This window comes from Schistosoma mansoni (genome assembly GCF_000237925.1).
Source record: "Schistosoma mansoni, WGS project CABG00000000 data, chromosome 3 unplaced supercontig 0044, strain Puerto Rico, whole genome shotgun sequence".
In the NCBI taxonomy this organism is placed as follows: Eukaryota; Metazoa; Platyhelminthes; class Trematoda; order Strigeidida; family Schistosomatidae; genus Schistosoma; species Schistosoma mansoni.
In genome coordinates, this window is record NW_017386006.1 from 1,153,034 (window position 1) to 1,167,388 (window position 14,355).

At 37.2% G+C, this 14,355-nt stretch overlaps 2 protein-coding genes across 3 annotated transcripts; both read right to left on the minus strand.

Annotated features, from left to right (window-relative positions):
- Positions 1-15: 15 nt before the first annotated feature.
- Positions 16-7,530, minus strand: Smp_000140.1 (hypothetical protein; the record flags this gene model as incomplete). 2 transcript variants are annotated; one of them, XM_018791442.1, is made up of 6 exons in its annotated part: positions 16-144; positions 1,056-1,211; positions 3,646-3,879; positions 4,736-5,161; positions 7,355-7,394; positions 7,430-7,530. In XM_018791442.1, the coding sequence occupies 6 exons, from the start codon at positions 7,528-7,530 to the stop codon at positions 55-57; spliced, it is 1,047 nt and encodes a 348-aa protein (XP_018645387.1). The 2 variants fall into 2 exon arrangements, with proteins under 2 accessions (XP_018645387.1, XP_018645388.1); XM_018791441.1 differs by lacking the exon at positions 7,355-7,394 and having other exon boundaries at positions 55-144; positions 7,465-7,530.
- On the minus strand, positions 6,391-7,149 carry Smp_187940 (hypothetical protein; the record flags this gene model as incomplete). Its single annotated transcript, XM_018791444.1, has 4 exons — positions 6,391-6,484; positions 6,846-6,940; positions 6,974-7,009; positions 7,042-7,149. 4 exons carry the CDS (start codon positions 7,147-7,149, stop codon positions 6,391-6,393), a joined length of 333 nt encoding a protein of 110 aa, XP_018645389.1.
- Positions 7,531-14,355: the final 6,825 nt, after the last annotated feature.

The following is a 14,355-nucleotide window of genomic DNA, read 5'->3' on the forward strand; positions in this document are numbered from 1 at the left end:
ATTACCCATTAAAATAGGAAAACCGATCTAGTTTATTTAAGTGAAATTATTAAATTACATAAAAAAATTGACAGCGTTGCGGCGCAAATTCACTTCAATCGGGTGGGCCTCAAAGTAGTCGTTGTCAATCCAATAATACTCGTTCTATAACAATAAATATATAGGCACATATAAAGTTTGTGATGCAGAGAAAGAATTTAAAGTGAATATACGAATTAATAGAAAACTCCAGTGTACCATATAAGTAAAGATAAAATTAAGTACAAAAAACAGCTGATAATGACTACATAAATCGATACATAGAACAAGTCAAGGTATTCAAAATCACGTTAGTTATAAGATGCAATAACGCAAAACATGTAAATAACCGACTTTTATCAAATTACATTCTTGAGTTTACGGAAACTGATTACCAAACACAATATACTAACAATAATTTCGGTGAATTATTATTAATGCCAAGTGACCTTACTACATACCGTTTAAAAAGGCAAAACACAGCTGTCTAAATTTACACTTTGATTGTTTTCAAATGAAAGCCTACCTATTCATCCATTTCTCATACTGTCCACACAATTCAGTGTTTTTATTAAAAGGCGAAAATTCAACTAATCCAGAATATGTTAGTTACCAACAATTAACATCGAAAAACTTAGATATTTGAAAAAAAAAACAATAAGATACGAATCTTTAGCAATTACCACATTATTATTCCATAGTGTTTAATTTGACTCGGATAATTAAAAAGCTTCGTTTTTAGAATTCCAGAGGCTAAATTAATTCTCTTTATTGTCAGTTTAAAAAATTTGATAACCAACAACTCGGACTAATTTGATGCCTTTTTTCATAATTTGCCTAACTCTATTACTAGAATTACATCACTAAGAAATATTCACCAGCATATCATCTACGCCTGTTCCTTAATCAACAGAAAAGCTGAATTTCTGTTCAGACGGATGAACAGGCAAATATTGCAAAGAAACATTTATGAAACAATATAAAGACATGGTTTAACTTGATAACAGTTTGATAATAGAGAAACAAAAGAAGCTCACCTCAGTTTGGCCAGGAAACAAACGCAACTTATCACACAATATTACTTGACTACCAGATTTAAATGAATACGGTTGAGAAAGGAGCCATGAACGAAACTGTTGTATATGGTCCCAATAGCTGGTGGAATGACGCAAAATATCCAAACGAATGTGATCCTAAAGACATACACACTTTTATTGGTACGGATTTAAATAGATTACACAAAACCACCAAGTGTGTGTTTAAACGTAAAACAGACCTTTGGTAATCTAATTAAGTGAATCACTTATTCACTTATAACACACATAGTAATACAGATTTTGATTTATGATTATTCACACAACAATTCATTAGAAAACGTCCACTTTTGATATTCCATCACCTCTCCTAGTATGAGTTGCTAAACAGATTAATCAATATAAAGATTAGTTATGGTGTCGTATTTTCTTAAAATAAAAAAATACATGCGTTGTGTGTGATTTATCTATTCAGGTCAAAACAATTTCAACGAGTGAACTACAGTTTCGAACCCTGTTCATCTAATGAGGTTTGGACATCAGTCCTAGTTATCATCAGACTTAGAGAATGATTTATAACCCTGCTCCAACTGCATCAATTTAGGCAACTGGTTAGTATAGTTAGCTCTCACACTCAGCGCGTGGCTTGAAGGCACGTACACTAACCTGTGTCTGGTAAATGAGTTAATCTGACTCTCGCACATAAGAAATAATTGCACACAGACTAACAAATGAAAATTGATAGATAATACAAATAACAACAAGATCCTGACTTCTGCTTTATTGTCTTCTCCGTAAGAAATGCCCAGTGAATTTAAACTACTGCTAGAAGACATACACTGAGAATACTTAGGCAGATAAGGAATTGCGTAGTATGGTTAGAGGCGATCAACAGGAAGTCTTGAACAGGATTTCATGCTTATAAGGAATTATCGGTAATATGTATTGATAAGACGTGAAGTATTAATTTACTACGGATCTAAAATAAACCTAGGTGACGATTGTTGGTGAAAACGACATTTTGATTTAGAATTACCTGCTAGATGCTTTCAATCATACATCAACAAATACCACCATACAGCTGATTCATTTCACTCGAAACACATCATTAATTTGAGTGACCGAATTCGGTTAGCAGGTTAGATTATTTCGAAATTGGATTGATTACCAGGGGTGACAAGTTTAACACAGTATATAAGTTTGTGCATAACTAAACACACTACACTGAATTCGCAGTAGTACTCCAAGATGTCTTCCTTGTTGAAATATACCAAAGAAATAAGTTATGATCACATTGACTTGTTGATAATGATTGATTACATACTCCAATCTACCACTCCCGTAACGTTTAGTTGGATTGGTGAGGCAATCTCTTGTGTATAACTGAGGTTAATGCTCCAGTTAGTTAGTCATATAACGTAGAACCTGACACATGTGTGTCAATTCAAGTTGCCACATAACATTAACACAGTGAGGTAAAATTATTAAGACAAACATCAGAATTGTAGAAGTATTAATAATATCATTAGTAGCCGAAAAGATTAGATGTAGAAAATAAACAAAAAAGCATAGGATTTCGGGATTTAGAGAAAACAAAGTGTATGAACCTATGCCACTGAGCACGATTGGGAACCATATCACTCACAGTCTGTAACCATTGGTTTCAACAGTCACTTCGACTTCAACCAGATAATCTGCACCTACCTATACGGCTCAGTGCAACGGTTAATGACTTCATGTACTGATAATGCGTTCTGGTATGGTCTCCGCTAGCTTTCAGCCTACTACACCATATAACATTGCCCGTTGAGGTAGACAGTCGTTGGACATAACACATATTCTAATCACCTCAATTAATGAAGATACACTACCTCATTAACCAGCCCCCAAATGCCCTGGTACGGTCGAGAGTGGGGAGAGTCCACTCCCCTCTCGAAATGCTCTCACATGGCCACGCGAATATATAGCCTCTGCCAGGGAAGTCCTAATCACTGCCTTCTCGTTGCATTACTGTTGTTTACGAAATTGAGAGGACCAAAAGTGAATGTCCGGCGCTTTAACCGGGTTGGTGGACACGGAAAGTTCACCTAGGGGAGTTGGAAAACCCTGATTCCAAAACAATGGTGAACATGGACACCACGATCCTGAGCGAATAAAGGGCGTATGAGTCAATCGTTGGTCACCGGCTAACATGGGACTGCATCTCCTCACGATACTCCACTGCCTTGTGGACTAGACCTTCAGGTCAAAGGTTCGGGGTTTGGTTCCCTAAGAAAACCACCTGCTTCGGTTTGGCCACCCGGACAGTATCACAGTCCTCACACAAATCGAATGAGATTTGTGCGGCGCATATGTATCTGGTGCTTCCTTGTACCAATATTTATGTGTTTAAATAAATAAATAACTAGTGACTAGTGTTCCGGCACAGATATATAATGATCTGGCATCCATTTTACAAATAGAATGTGAAAAAATCAATAAACAACAGCTATCCTTCACAGCTATACAAATCACTGAATAATGACGAAACTGGTACAAACCTGTTTTGATAACAATACAACTCATAAGTTTACTACAAAACACATAGACTTACTCCTTCTGGAGTGATTGTGAATCCTGAAGCCTTTTCAACGACTAATTCCTTTAGTTCATCACATGCAGGATTTTCTATGGAACACTTGGCTTTGATTTGTTGTTGAATTTCTTCACTTTCCATTCCATCAATATTTGATTTGTTATTATTACTGTTTAACGAGAATCCAAATATTCTTCCTAATAGAGATGTTGATTTCTTTGCATTTACTTGAAGATTAGATTCTTTATAACTCTGTTCATGAAAAACAAAGTTAGTTATTTCAAGGAAATTTGTTGAAAAGAAAACCATTTTGACAAACACTAGGAGGTAATTTAAGATGAAATCAAGTTGAGTGAAATTAGAGCTAATACAGAAAACTATAAGCTAACTATAGTACAAATTATACCACTCATCACTGTGTTCCTGAGTACAAGAAAACGAAGCATTTTCATTGAAGTCCACTTAATTGACTTATTTTTTAGTATTTAAATAATACTTTGTTGCAATAATCGTTACATTAATAAAAACAGTTGATTCTTGGTTTTTGTTTGATAAAATATTTTCATGAATCACAAGTCAATATGTTAATAGAAATGTGTACACTAAAATGAGGTGATAACATACGTATTACTAATGATTATCAAAATCAAACTAATCGATAAAAACACAAGAAGTTAATTGACGTTAGTTTAACAACAATATGAAATACTACAGACTGATAGCAAAAAAAATATATAAGTGAGGGGAAAAACCGGACTATTATATTTCGTTATCAACAAGCTAACTATGCCATGTTAGATTGTTGAAGGTAGTCGACAGGAAACCCTAAACCTAGATTTCATGCCAGTTGCAATCTTAAGGGAGCCAGTGTTCTGCACAGAATCTGAACACAGGTTACTGGGTCACAGCCTAAGACATAGTGATGGGTTGTTTAAACGGCGATTGACTTCAGGTAAAACTAAGATACATACATCGGTTCATCATTGAGTAGTAATTAATCTTGTGTCTGTCCAGTCCATGGTTTTGGCTAAATTCCAGTTCCTATTATGCAATCGTTACAACCCATCAGTATTAGTAAGTAGGCATCTAAACACGACAAGGTGCTTACCATTAACTTTTTCTCCCAACATTTCGAACATCCTGTACAAATTGGAGTATAAGTAAGGCGAGCTAATTTCACACGACTTTTTTTCTGCTTTTTTTCAGATATAGTGACTGAAGAATCTGCGAAAAAATTCGATGAAGTTTTAGAATCGTCATGAGGATATATTTGAGTATTGTTTTCAGATGATCGAAGCCAATACCAAGTAGATCTCCATAACGCACCAAAATTACGACTCCACGATATAGGAGATGAAACTGAAAGTGTTGTGAGTACACCACGGTGATCGTTAGGATTTGTTGGTTTTTTATGCCTATCACTAGCACCAAAACCCCCACCAAGTTCTATATCTCTCCAAATATTCCATTCAATACCTAATAAAGCATAAGTATTTGCAGATGACGTCTTTGATTGTTCAATTGGTTGACTATCCTATTTGAGAAGTTATAAACAAACGATTTCAAGACATTATAAGTAAGAAATATGTAAAAAGAATGGTCCTTCGTAGATTAGATTGCTTATTTCAAAAAGTTTTTCAAATGGCATAGATCACTTTGTGATGTAGCCAGGATGAATGTAGGATTCAGATTGAAGGTATATACCACCAAGGGTGTTTACACAATAAGCCGAAAAGGTTTTCGATTCTATTTTCCTGAGGATTAAGAACAAGTACTAATAATTACTGGTACTAATCAATTGATTTCCAAATAATTAAGTAAGCCCATTGTTCACGAAGATGATGAAGCACTAGTTAACATGTGCTTTTAATATTTCAGATTTTCTCAGATGCATGGTGATGTGTTCTAGACCATTTTACTTTATTCACATTTTACTTCTTCTCTTAACCAACAAAGGGGACTATTTCTACCTTCAGCTGTTGTAGAGAAGTTTTGCTGACTGAGAACCAGTAGAATTCGAAATACATTTAAGATTAGTTATACATTGATTTATATAATTAGTTTAAGAACTGAGATATTTTCAATCAGCACATATCACGAAAATACGTCGAAAAATCTATACAGTGAATAAATTAACCATTATATATTGATGGAGTTTTGTCCTCTGAGCTGGATGGTTTGGTCGTGGAACTTTCATCGTCCTTCTGAACGACATCATCAGCACAAACTTCGGGTAGAAGTGAAGTGTTCGAATTTTGTGCTGATGATGTTCAGAAGGACGATGAAAGCTTCACGACCAACCCATCCAGCTTAGAGAACAAAACTCCATCAAAATCATCCACCTGAGCTACAAATCTTTTCCACCATTTCATAACCATTAGATATCTAGTATGTTACATGAACCTTTAGAACAATAGACGTTTTGACGGAAATCCTCTCAAGAAACTAATGACGAAATTAGAACAGCATGTAACGTGTTCACATACATAACTATATTTATCCTTCATCCACTTATGAATCAACCGATTTTTAGACATAAAACGAAGAGTATACTCGCAAAACATCCAGTAGTTCATGGAAGTTTAACTAACAATATGAGTAATTCCAACTACTAGATATATTAAAATTCCATCTTTAACAGCATATTTTATTCGTAATGCCAAGTTGTACTAGGTTCTACGTGAATTCAGTAAGTGAAACTGTGCAGATTAAACGTATATCAAAGAGAACAATTAGTCAGAGAAAAAATGACATTTAATAAAATTAAAAACTCACGTCTGAAACAACTTTAGCTTCCAAAACATTTCTTCTTTTAGTATTGTTTTGTAGGACAGATTGTAAAACGTTATAAAACCATCTACAATGTGCGAGCACATAATAATAGTAATAAACAAACGGATCCATCAATAAACATTCAGATTCTAATAACGTACTTATATGTCAAACAGTATTCCAAAAGATGAAGCACAGTATGAACTTCGTTAACGACTAGATCCTGAAATAATCCTCATCATTAATTGTTAGTAGTAAACTTTACAAACATTTATTTCATATGCTTAACGAATGTGATGAATTAGATTGCTATATTTATTGCTACCTATCCACCTGTTCAGATCAAAGAAACTAATGCGATACTCAAAGTCAGTAGAGAAATCAAAAACATAGGAATATGAAAAGAAGGGGTGAAAAGTGTATAAGGGTAAATTATATACGCTTACTTAGGGACAACTGTTTTCTCACACATAGAGTTTATAAGCCCATTCCAAATACCTACGGGCACCGCTCCGATCGGCAATGACCACAGAGGAGTAGTCTGACGATTCATTGGATATGAGATTCAGCTTACCTTAAAATCGTCCCGAGATAACAAACTTGTAACTGCCTAAACAATGTACGTTATGACAAGGAAAATACTTTCTGGATCATATTGTCGTCCCCAACAACTAAAACACCGTCAGTACTGCTTGGGTCTAGCACCTTTATGAAGTCTTTTATTTCAGAATCGGTGTCTAGATAGACCATTTTAACGTCAAGACCAGACAGGTTTAAAATAGGAGCAGCATTGTTTTCAAACTCCTTAAAAGTCCTCTGGGAAATAGGAAATTAGCACATACCCACGACGCGAGAATGGATTGACAAACACAGTCAGGCTGCGTAGAGGTTGTGTGCTATTTACAGTTTTGTAATTTTCTGACTACATAATCATAGGTAAAGGTGAATGACCTACAGAAACATGGGAGCATATTTCTCGGTGCAAAACGTAATCACTATCTGCATGAACAAATGTAAAATGAAAATGTACCGATATTTTTCACTAGTAAAATTATAGCAATAGACTAAACATAATGTCCCAGCAACAAGCTTTTTCGGATGGTTTGCAGCAACACGCCAAACCGCAGACATCAAAAATTGCGCTGTTACGAACCCGTGGAATTTAAGTAGGGAATTAATTCGAAGTATTAAGGGAGTTTCTTCGTAAATACCAAGTGTCTTCATTGTATCACTGACAATGAGGTCCCTGAGAGGTCACAAATATCTGTTATATTAGTGGCTGAGTGGAACATTAAAGTCGAACATTTCCTAAACGATAGCTCCTTAACATGTGATTCACTTGTCATGTGCAATAACCTATAGTTACCACACTCAGTATTCTTATAGTGGCATAAGAGGTCTAAACATAATGTACATGTTTCTTTGTACTGTAGCTGTAAATAATTCCCCAAAATCAATAGCTTTGTAAGTGTTCGACATTGGATGCTGACCACATTAATTTTAGTGGACTCATTTAGCTGAAGGCGTTCAGTCATGCATCCGTATCAGATCACGTTACAGAACAGCGTGGAAAACATCTCCTACGATCATTAGCTAAATTAGATTAATCGCTTCTCTATATATTAATAACCCATCAAATATATCTTCCAACCTCTTCGCTTCTAGCTTCTGATTTTAACTGGGTGGGCACGATTCGATTATAAAAGGTGTTACTTGTAAAGAGTTGTCAAACTACAATACTGGTGGCATCTTTAGTACTCTCGTTTTTTCTCTCACATCTCTGTTAACTTACTAGGCAATGTATTTTCAGTACATATTTTCGTTAGGGATTCCCATTTGGATAACCTGATCAATTCATCTCAATGTTCTCAAGAATGTATTAGCAAATAGATCCGCAAAATAAATGGGCTTTAAGCATTCCACATCGATACTATGTTCGCCATACTAAAGGCGCTCTGTCAAACACCTATTGTGACATGTATATTCAGTGATTTTTTGTAACGACGAAATAAAGACCACATATTTTCCCTAATTGTCACACTTTATATGTAACTACGTTTATATTCAAAATCTATTGTTTCTCTGTATCGATGGTAAAGAAACGAACGTATTTGTTCGGTTATAACTGGCATACACTCCACTACCGCGGTTCTTAAAATGTAAACACTCTCTCCGCCGTCCATTCTTCTGCTTTATTGGCCACGGCCCTTGATTGAAGATTATAATAGTATTATAGCATCCTTCTAGGCCTTCCCACACTACGTTGGAGCTTTGGCCCGGATCATTATTAAATAATACTACAGAATTTGATCTTCTTCATTTTGCCGTTGGTGCCACCACGTGCATAGGAACCTTTGTTAATCAAGTGAACTTATTTGTGGTTGTTATCTCAGAGAGCAGCTTATAAGTAACATTCATTTCATAACAACTGTTACCATTTTGTTGTTCAATAAACCATTTTATATTTACACTGTAATTGGTTACCTTATGCGTTACTCATAGACATACGCTTAGGTTTGCAGTGTTAATCCTTCTGATATATTATTGGTATTGTTATATTTTGACTAAGCTCTTTTGCTGGGATCCACCACACACCCAGGCCAGATTACCTTTCAACTTACCGCCAAACGAATTTAATCCGATAACCAGACAATATAGAAGTTAGATGCTACACTACTCCTGTCTGTAATCCAAACGTCTAGTTGCTCAATTGTCCTTGACTTCCGTAACTGTCCCGAGAACATTTCGATGGGTGAGGCTCTAACAGCGGTATACTCCAATTCTAATATATCCAAATCCTGTTCATGTATGTAGAGTTTTTTAAATCAAGACTTCATGTACTCAAATCTGTGGATTTATTACGGGTCTTCTTGACATTCAGACATTTATTATTTGTAAGAACAGCTATCCAGACTTGTTTTCATAACTTTTGATAGATTTTTTGAGGGGGAGTATAACACATGTGTAGTGGTAAATAAATTCTCAGAATATGTAGTTTTTCAAGTCCTCGACCTTATTAGTTTTACTGAACACAGCTGAAGGCTTTCGGTCATGAGTCAGATCACGAGTGGGTATGCCGTGCTATGTATCCCTTACAACTACTAGTCAGCTTAGATCAATCTCTTCTCAACATTAATTTCCCAAACCTTTCATTTCTGACTTCTGATCTGACTGGGTTGGTATCCCTTGATTGTAAAAGTGTTAGAAACAAGAGTGTTTTCAAACCCTGAATATCTTTGACGCCTTAATTGTTTGATGCAATCCGATACGCCAAACGACAATCAATAAGCCAGTCCCTTGTTGAAACATTACATATGGGACTTTATTTTTACATATAGCGATATTTTTTCATTCGCGGATTTCTTGCCCATTTATATGTTTTATCACGACTGGGACGGAACAGATACCTAAACTTCAAAGATTACCACTTTACGTCCCCCACCTTTCAAATCATCCCATTTGGAAAAGTAATATCGATGCCTGGTTCCGCTACACCAAAGCTGGCTTTCACGAGCACGGCATGATAGACCAATGTGAACAATTCCTCACATTAATGAAGATACTGCCACGCGATTTTAACAGTACGTCACAGCTAACACATTTAAGAGTGACGTTTCCGAGCCTTACGATACTTTAAAAGGAGCTACGTTTAAATGCGGAAAACTAGATGGTCGACAAAGGTTGGACCAGCTCTTCAACAATAAAGAACTGAAATACGACTCAACAGCAAAAATGTTGATACGTGTGCGTTATGTCATTGGTCAACAGACTTTCTATGAAGGCCTTTTTAAACAACTCTTCTTATTCAAACGTCCACAAGTGAAAGCGATTCACATCTCATTCCAAAACAAACGCAATAAACGAACTGGGAGCACCTGTCTACTGGATTCTGGCTATCATCAGAGCACAGGGATTTGAGGTTGATTATGACAAAGATAAGACTCAAACGCGACCAAACAACACAACAGATATCCAACATGCCCTCACTCGTTCTCTTAACCCTCAGCACACTCGCAGACTGTCCGAAACCTCCTAAATTGGACCGCCACAAAAATATCGGCTTCTAGACTGTGATGAAAATATCGACTTTTTGACTTCAGTACTACGTAGCTTATAGAAAGTCTCCTAAAAACCTCAGGAAACTATGAATTTACCCAACCCCCTAATTTCCATCACAACAAACCTCTTGAGAAATTTCCCGACCGGCACGTATTAACCACAGCCGTAGCCAACGAAAACAGAAGTCTGTAGTACAACACTGGTGCGCCGATGAAATTACACTATTTTTTCGACTTTGGTACAGAAGTAAACGTTCTTCCAACGAACACTAATGACCATCTGCAACATCCAGTCTTCAGCTTACAGATGGTAAGCGGAAAATCAATCGCCACATGTGGTAGGAGATATGCATACCCTAAAGAGGGTTTGTAGTGGTATTGGTCCCTAACCACATGGTTTTCGGCACTGAACATATAATCTCTGAGAAGATTCACTTTCGACATGTAGAACTAAGAGGTCAACAATGATAAACGTGAGAACAGTTATTCAAACCATACGAATGGAATGACTCAGCCTCGCAGGCATGGTCATCCTTGTGTAACTTATCTTTTTTATTCATATGGAATATATATTATCCTATCTTCAGTCTAAACCTGTTCTTCAGAAGTAGTAGATATCATGTTCTTAAATGTTGCGACACTATGAGTCAGCGTAGACAATGATATGACTTCCGCGTAAGATCTTGTAAGTAAAGCAGTCACATCGTGACGTGGCTAGTAATAAATATAGAGGACCTGTTATGAGTACTAATCGATATAACATTATGACAATACACGTGAACATTAATCAAATGACTAATATAATGACGGGTTAACGTAAGTGAAAACCAATCGAGAAAGTTAAAATGAAAATGAAGATTAATAGTAGTCTGGGCTTCTTGAGTCGGGCCTATCAATGTAGAAGTGTAGTCTAGTTTGTTATTAGTAGTATTAGAATAATAGACTTAATCCTAAAATTGAAGATATGCAGTGGCATTGGGCCCTAACCACACAATCCTCTAATCTGAACACCAGACGACTGCGAAAATACATATTCCGCATTTAAGGCGGAGAAAAGCCCAACAATGGAGAAGGCGAGAAGAAGGAACTCAATTAATCCAACTCATCGGGTAGCATGGCTCAGCCTTTCAGGCGTGATCACTCTGTGTGAATTGTATTTACTCATTTTAAATATATTGTTCTATCTCCAGCCTGAATGTGTTCTTCATCATATATTGGTGATTGTTACGCTACGATGAATCGGTGTAGACAGTGAAGTGACTCCCACGTAAAATCTTATAGATTAGGCAGTTACATCATGGCAAGTCTACAATCTTAGGATTAGGTATATTAGTAGAGTATTACTAATAACGAAGTAGACCATGATTCCAAATTGATGGGCTCGATGTGAGGAAATCTCCCCGTAACTGTAACAGATATATCATGATGTGATTGCCTTACGCCGTAATCACTCGTGATTTCGTGTAGATGCGTAACCAAGTGCCTTCAGCTAGGTGAGTACAATGAAACTAATGCGGTCAGCATCAGATATCGAAGACTTACAGGGCTATTAATTTTTGTGATTTATTTACCTTTACATGTTTCATGGAATCGTAACTAAGTTGGCCAGTGAAGTCAAATGCTAGTGTGTGGCAAGACGGTGTCCAAGATGAGTTTACTTCCTTTGCCGTACAGTAGAACAAAAGATAACCTGATTGGGCTCTTTAGTCTAACGATTACTTTTACATCTGGTACGTCCTTGTTTTCGTCTTTCAGAATGGAGAAACGTTTATAACCGGAGAATTGACTAGTTGTCTCATGATTACCGACTTTCCATCGACAACCAAACAACATGGTCCTCAAACTGAACGCATTCGAAAACCTGGGAAAATGATCACGGTTCTCGATGATTCTCACATAAACATGAACCCTAAAGACAACCCTGATCTTCCCCTCTGTCTTCAGGATAAAAGGACAGGATGCCCTGGAAAGAGTTAAACAGGAATTTCGAACTTCCCAAAATAGAGCCTTTGGTGGTCACACGGTTCGGTTGGGGAGAAGACTCCAAGCATCAAAATTACCCAAGACTACCTCATGTGACGATTTCCAACACTGCCAAATTAGAGGATGTGTTATTGGCTAGTCATTTACTGAAATCAGATGGCAATGTAAGTATACTGTTCAGCGAACCGTATTCTGAGCTTAATCTCATCCGGAACATTTCTAGGGAATATCGCGAGTTTTTCCACTGAAGAAATATTGTGCAAGGTGTGCCAGAAAACACGGACCCTGATCATACAAACTCTGATATTCGGGGATGGAAATTCATCAAGCATTCCTTGAAGCTCAAAAACATATTGACTTAAAAATGGTTAGACTAGCCAAGAAGGACGGTGATTCTAGACCCAGGCATGTGAGGATAACCTACCCATCCTCCCATATGGCGGCTACAACTCTCGAAGCATTTCGTGTCAAAAGATACCGGTTGCCAACTAGAATCCATATGCATCTGGATAGACCACACGATGCCAGGATCAAGCATAAAGGCAAATTGAAGCTGACAATTCCACTCATAGGCCGTGTAGATCATAAAAATAACGTGGAAAGGATAGAAGCCACCAACTCGGAAAACCTTTTATAGGTAGGCTACCTGTTCATTCACAAAAGGCTCATACAGATAAATAGAGCGAAGAAGCTCACGCGTTTCAAATTGAAAGCATAAACTGCTTGTGGATGGACATAACGAGTTTACCGAGTAAAATTGATGAGCGACGTGAGCTCAGTAATGCTACTAATGTTCATCTGATAGGAATACCTGAAACTTGAATATCTTATCAGTTTACGAACCAGGAGCTAGCAATACCCGGGACGCCTTTGTTTCTCAATGGCAGAAAAACAGGAAATGGGGGTGGAATAGTCTTATGCTTACGATCTTTCATGAAGACACATCAAATGCACAATCAAGGGTTCGTCAATCTCGATGGGTCCGTATGGTGCTCAGTAAGATTATCTACCGCCTCGACGTGTCTAGATGGAGTCATCTACATGAAGCCTACTGCTGACAATCGTATGCTGAAACGATTATCTCGCTCTACTCGCCTTGGATACACCCACCCTGATTGTAGATGTCAATATTCATATAGTCAACTTTGCTGAACACACGTACATTAGAGGTGAAAACTTTACTGAAGCTCGGTTCTTCAACCTCATTGAGGGTCTGGAATTATTTGAAAATTTCGAATCAGCAACTCGTTGGGGAAACAGCTAGACGCCGTCGCGCTTAGACTGAGTATTTTTAAACGAAGAATTCTTAATTGACAACCTATTGATCCTGGCTCCCCTAGTGAAAAGCTATCTCGCCGTCATAGTCTTTAGTTATATCAGCAAAACTGAGTTAAGATATCCCGCTTACAACAAGCGTTGGAATTTCAAATGGTTGGACGTGTCAGCTTTATAGGACAATGTACAGCAGGTGGACTGGGAAGTTCACCCTCAACTTGATATGGATACTCATTGGGATTACTTACTGCCCACGATTTTATTTTCTACAAGGCAGTCTGTTCCTCAAATAGGCCTCGAAATCTACAAGTAACCTACAGTCATCAAGAACCGCACTCTTCGTTTACTAAGCCTCAAAAGGCACTGTTGGGCAGAATGCAAACGAACTGGTAACAACGGCGCATACAGGCAATACAAAGAAATAAGGAACATATGCTCAAAGTCAATAAGAGAAGACAGGCTTCGATACAAGATGAAGCTCATCGATAAACTTGTCTCCTATCCGAAAAGCTTATTTCGTTGTGCAACTTCTTTTTGACAAGCCAAAACTGGAGTTTCTCAACTGCTAGGTCTAATGGCTCGACCAACAACGACGCCGACGCTGCTGACTTTCTGGCTGAACAGTACTCTTAAACTTTTC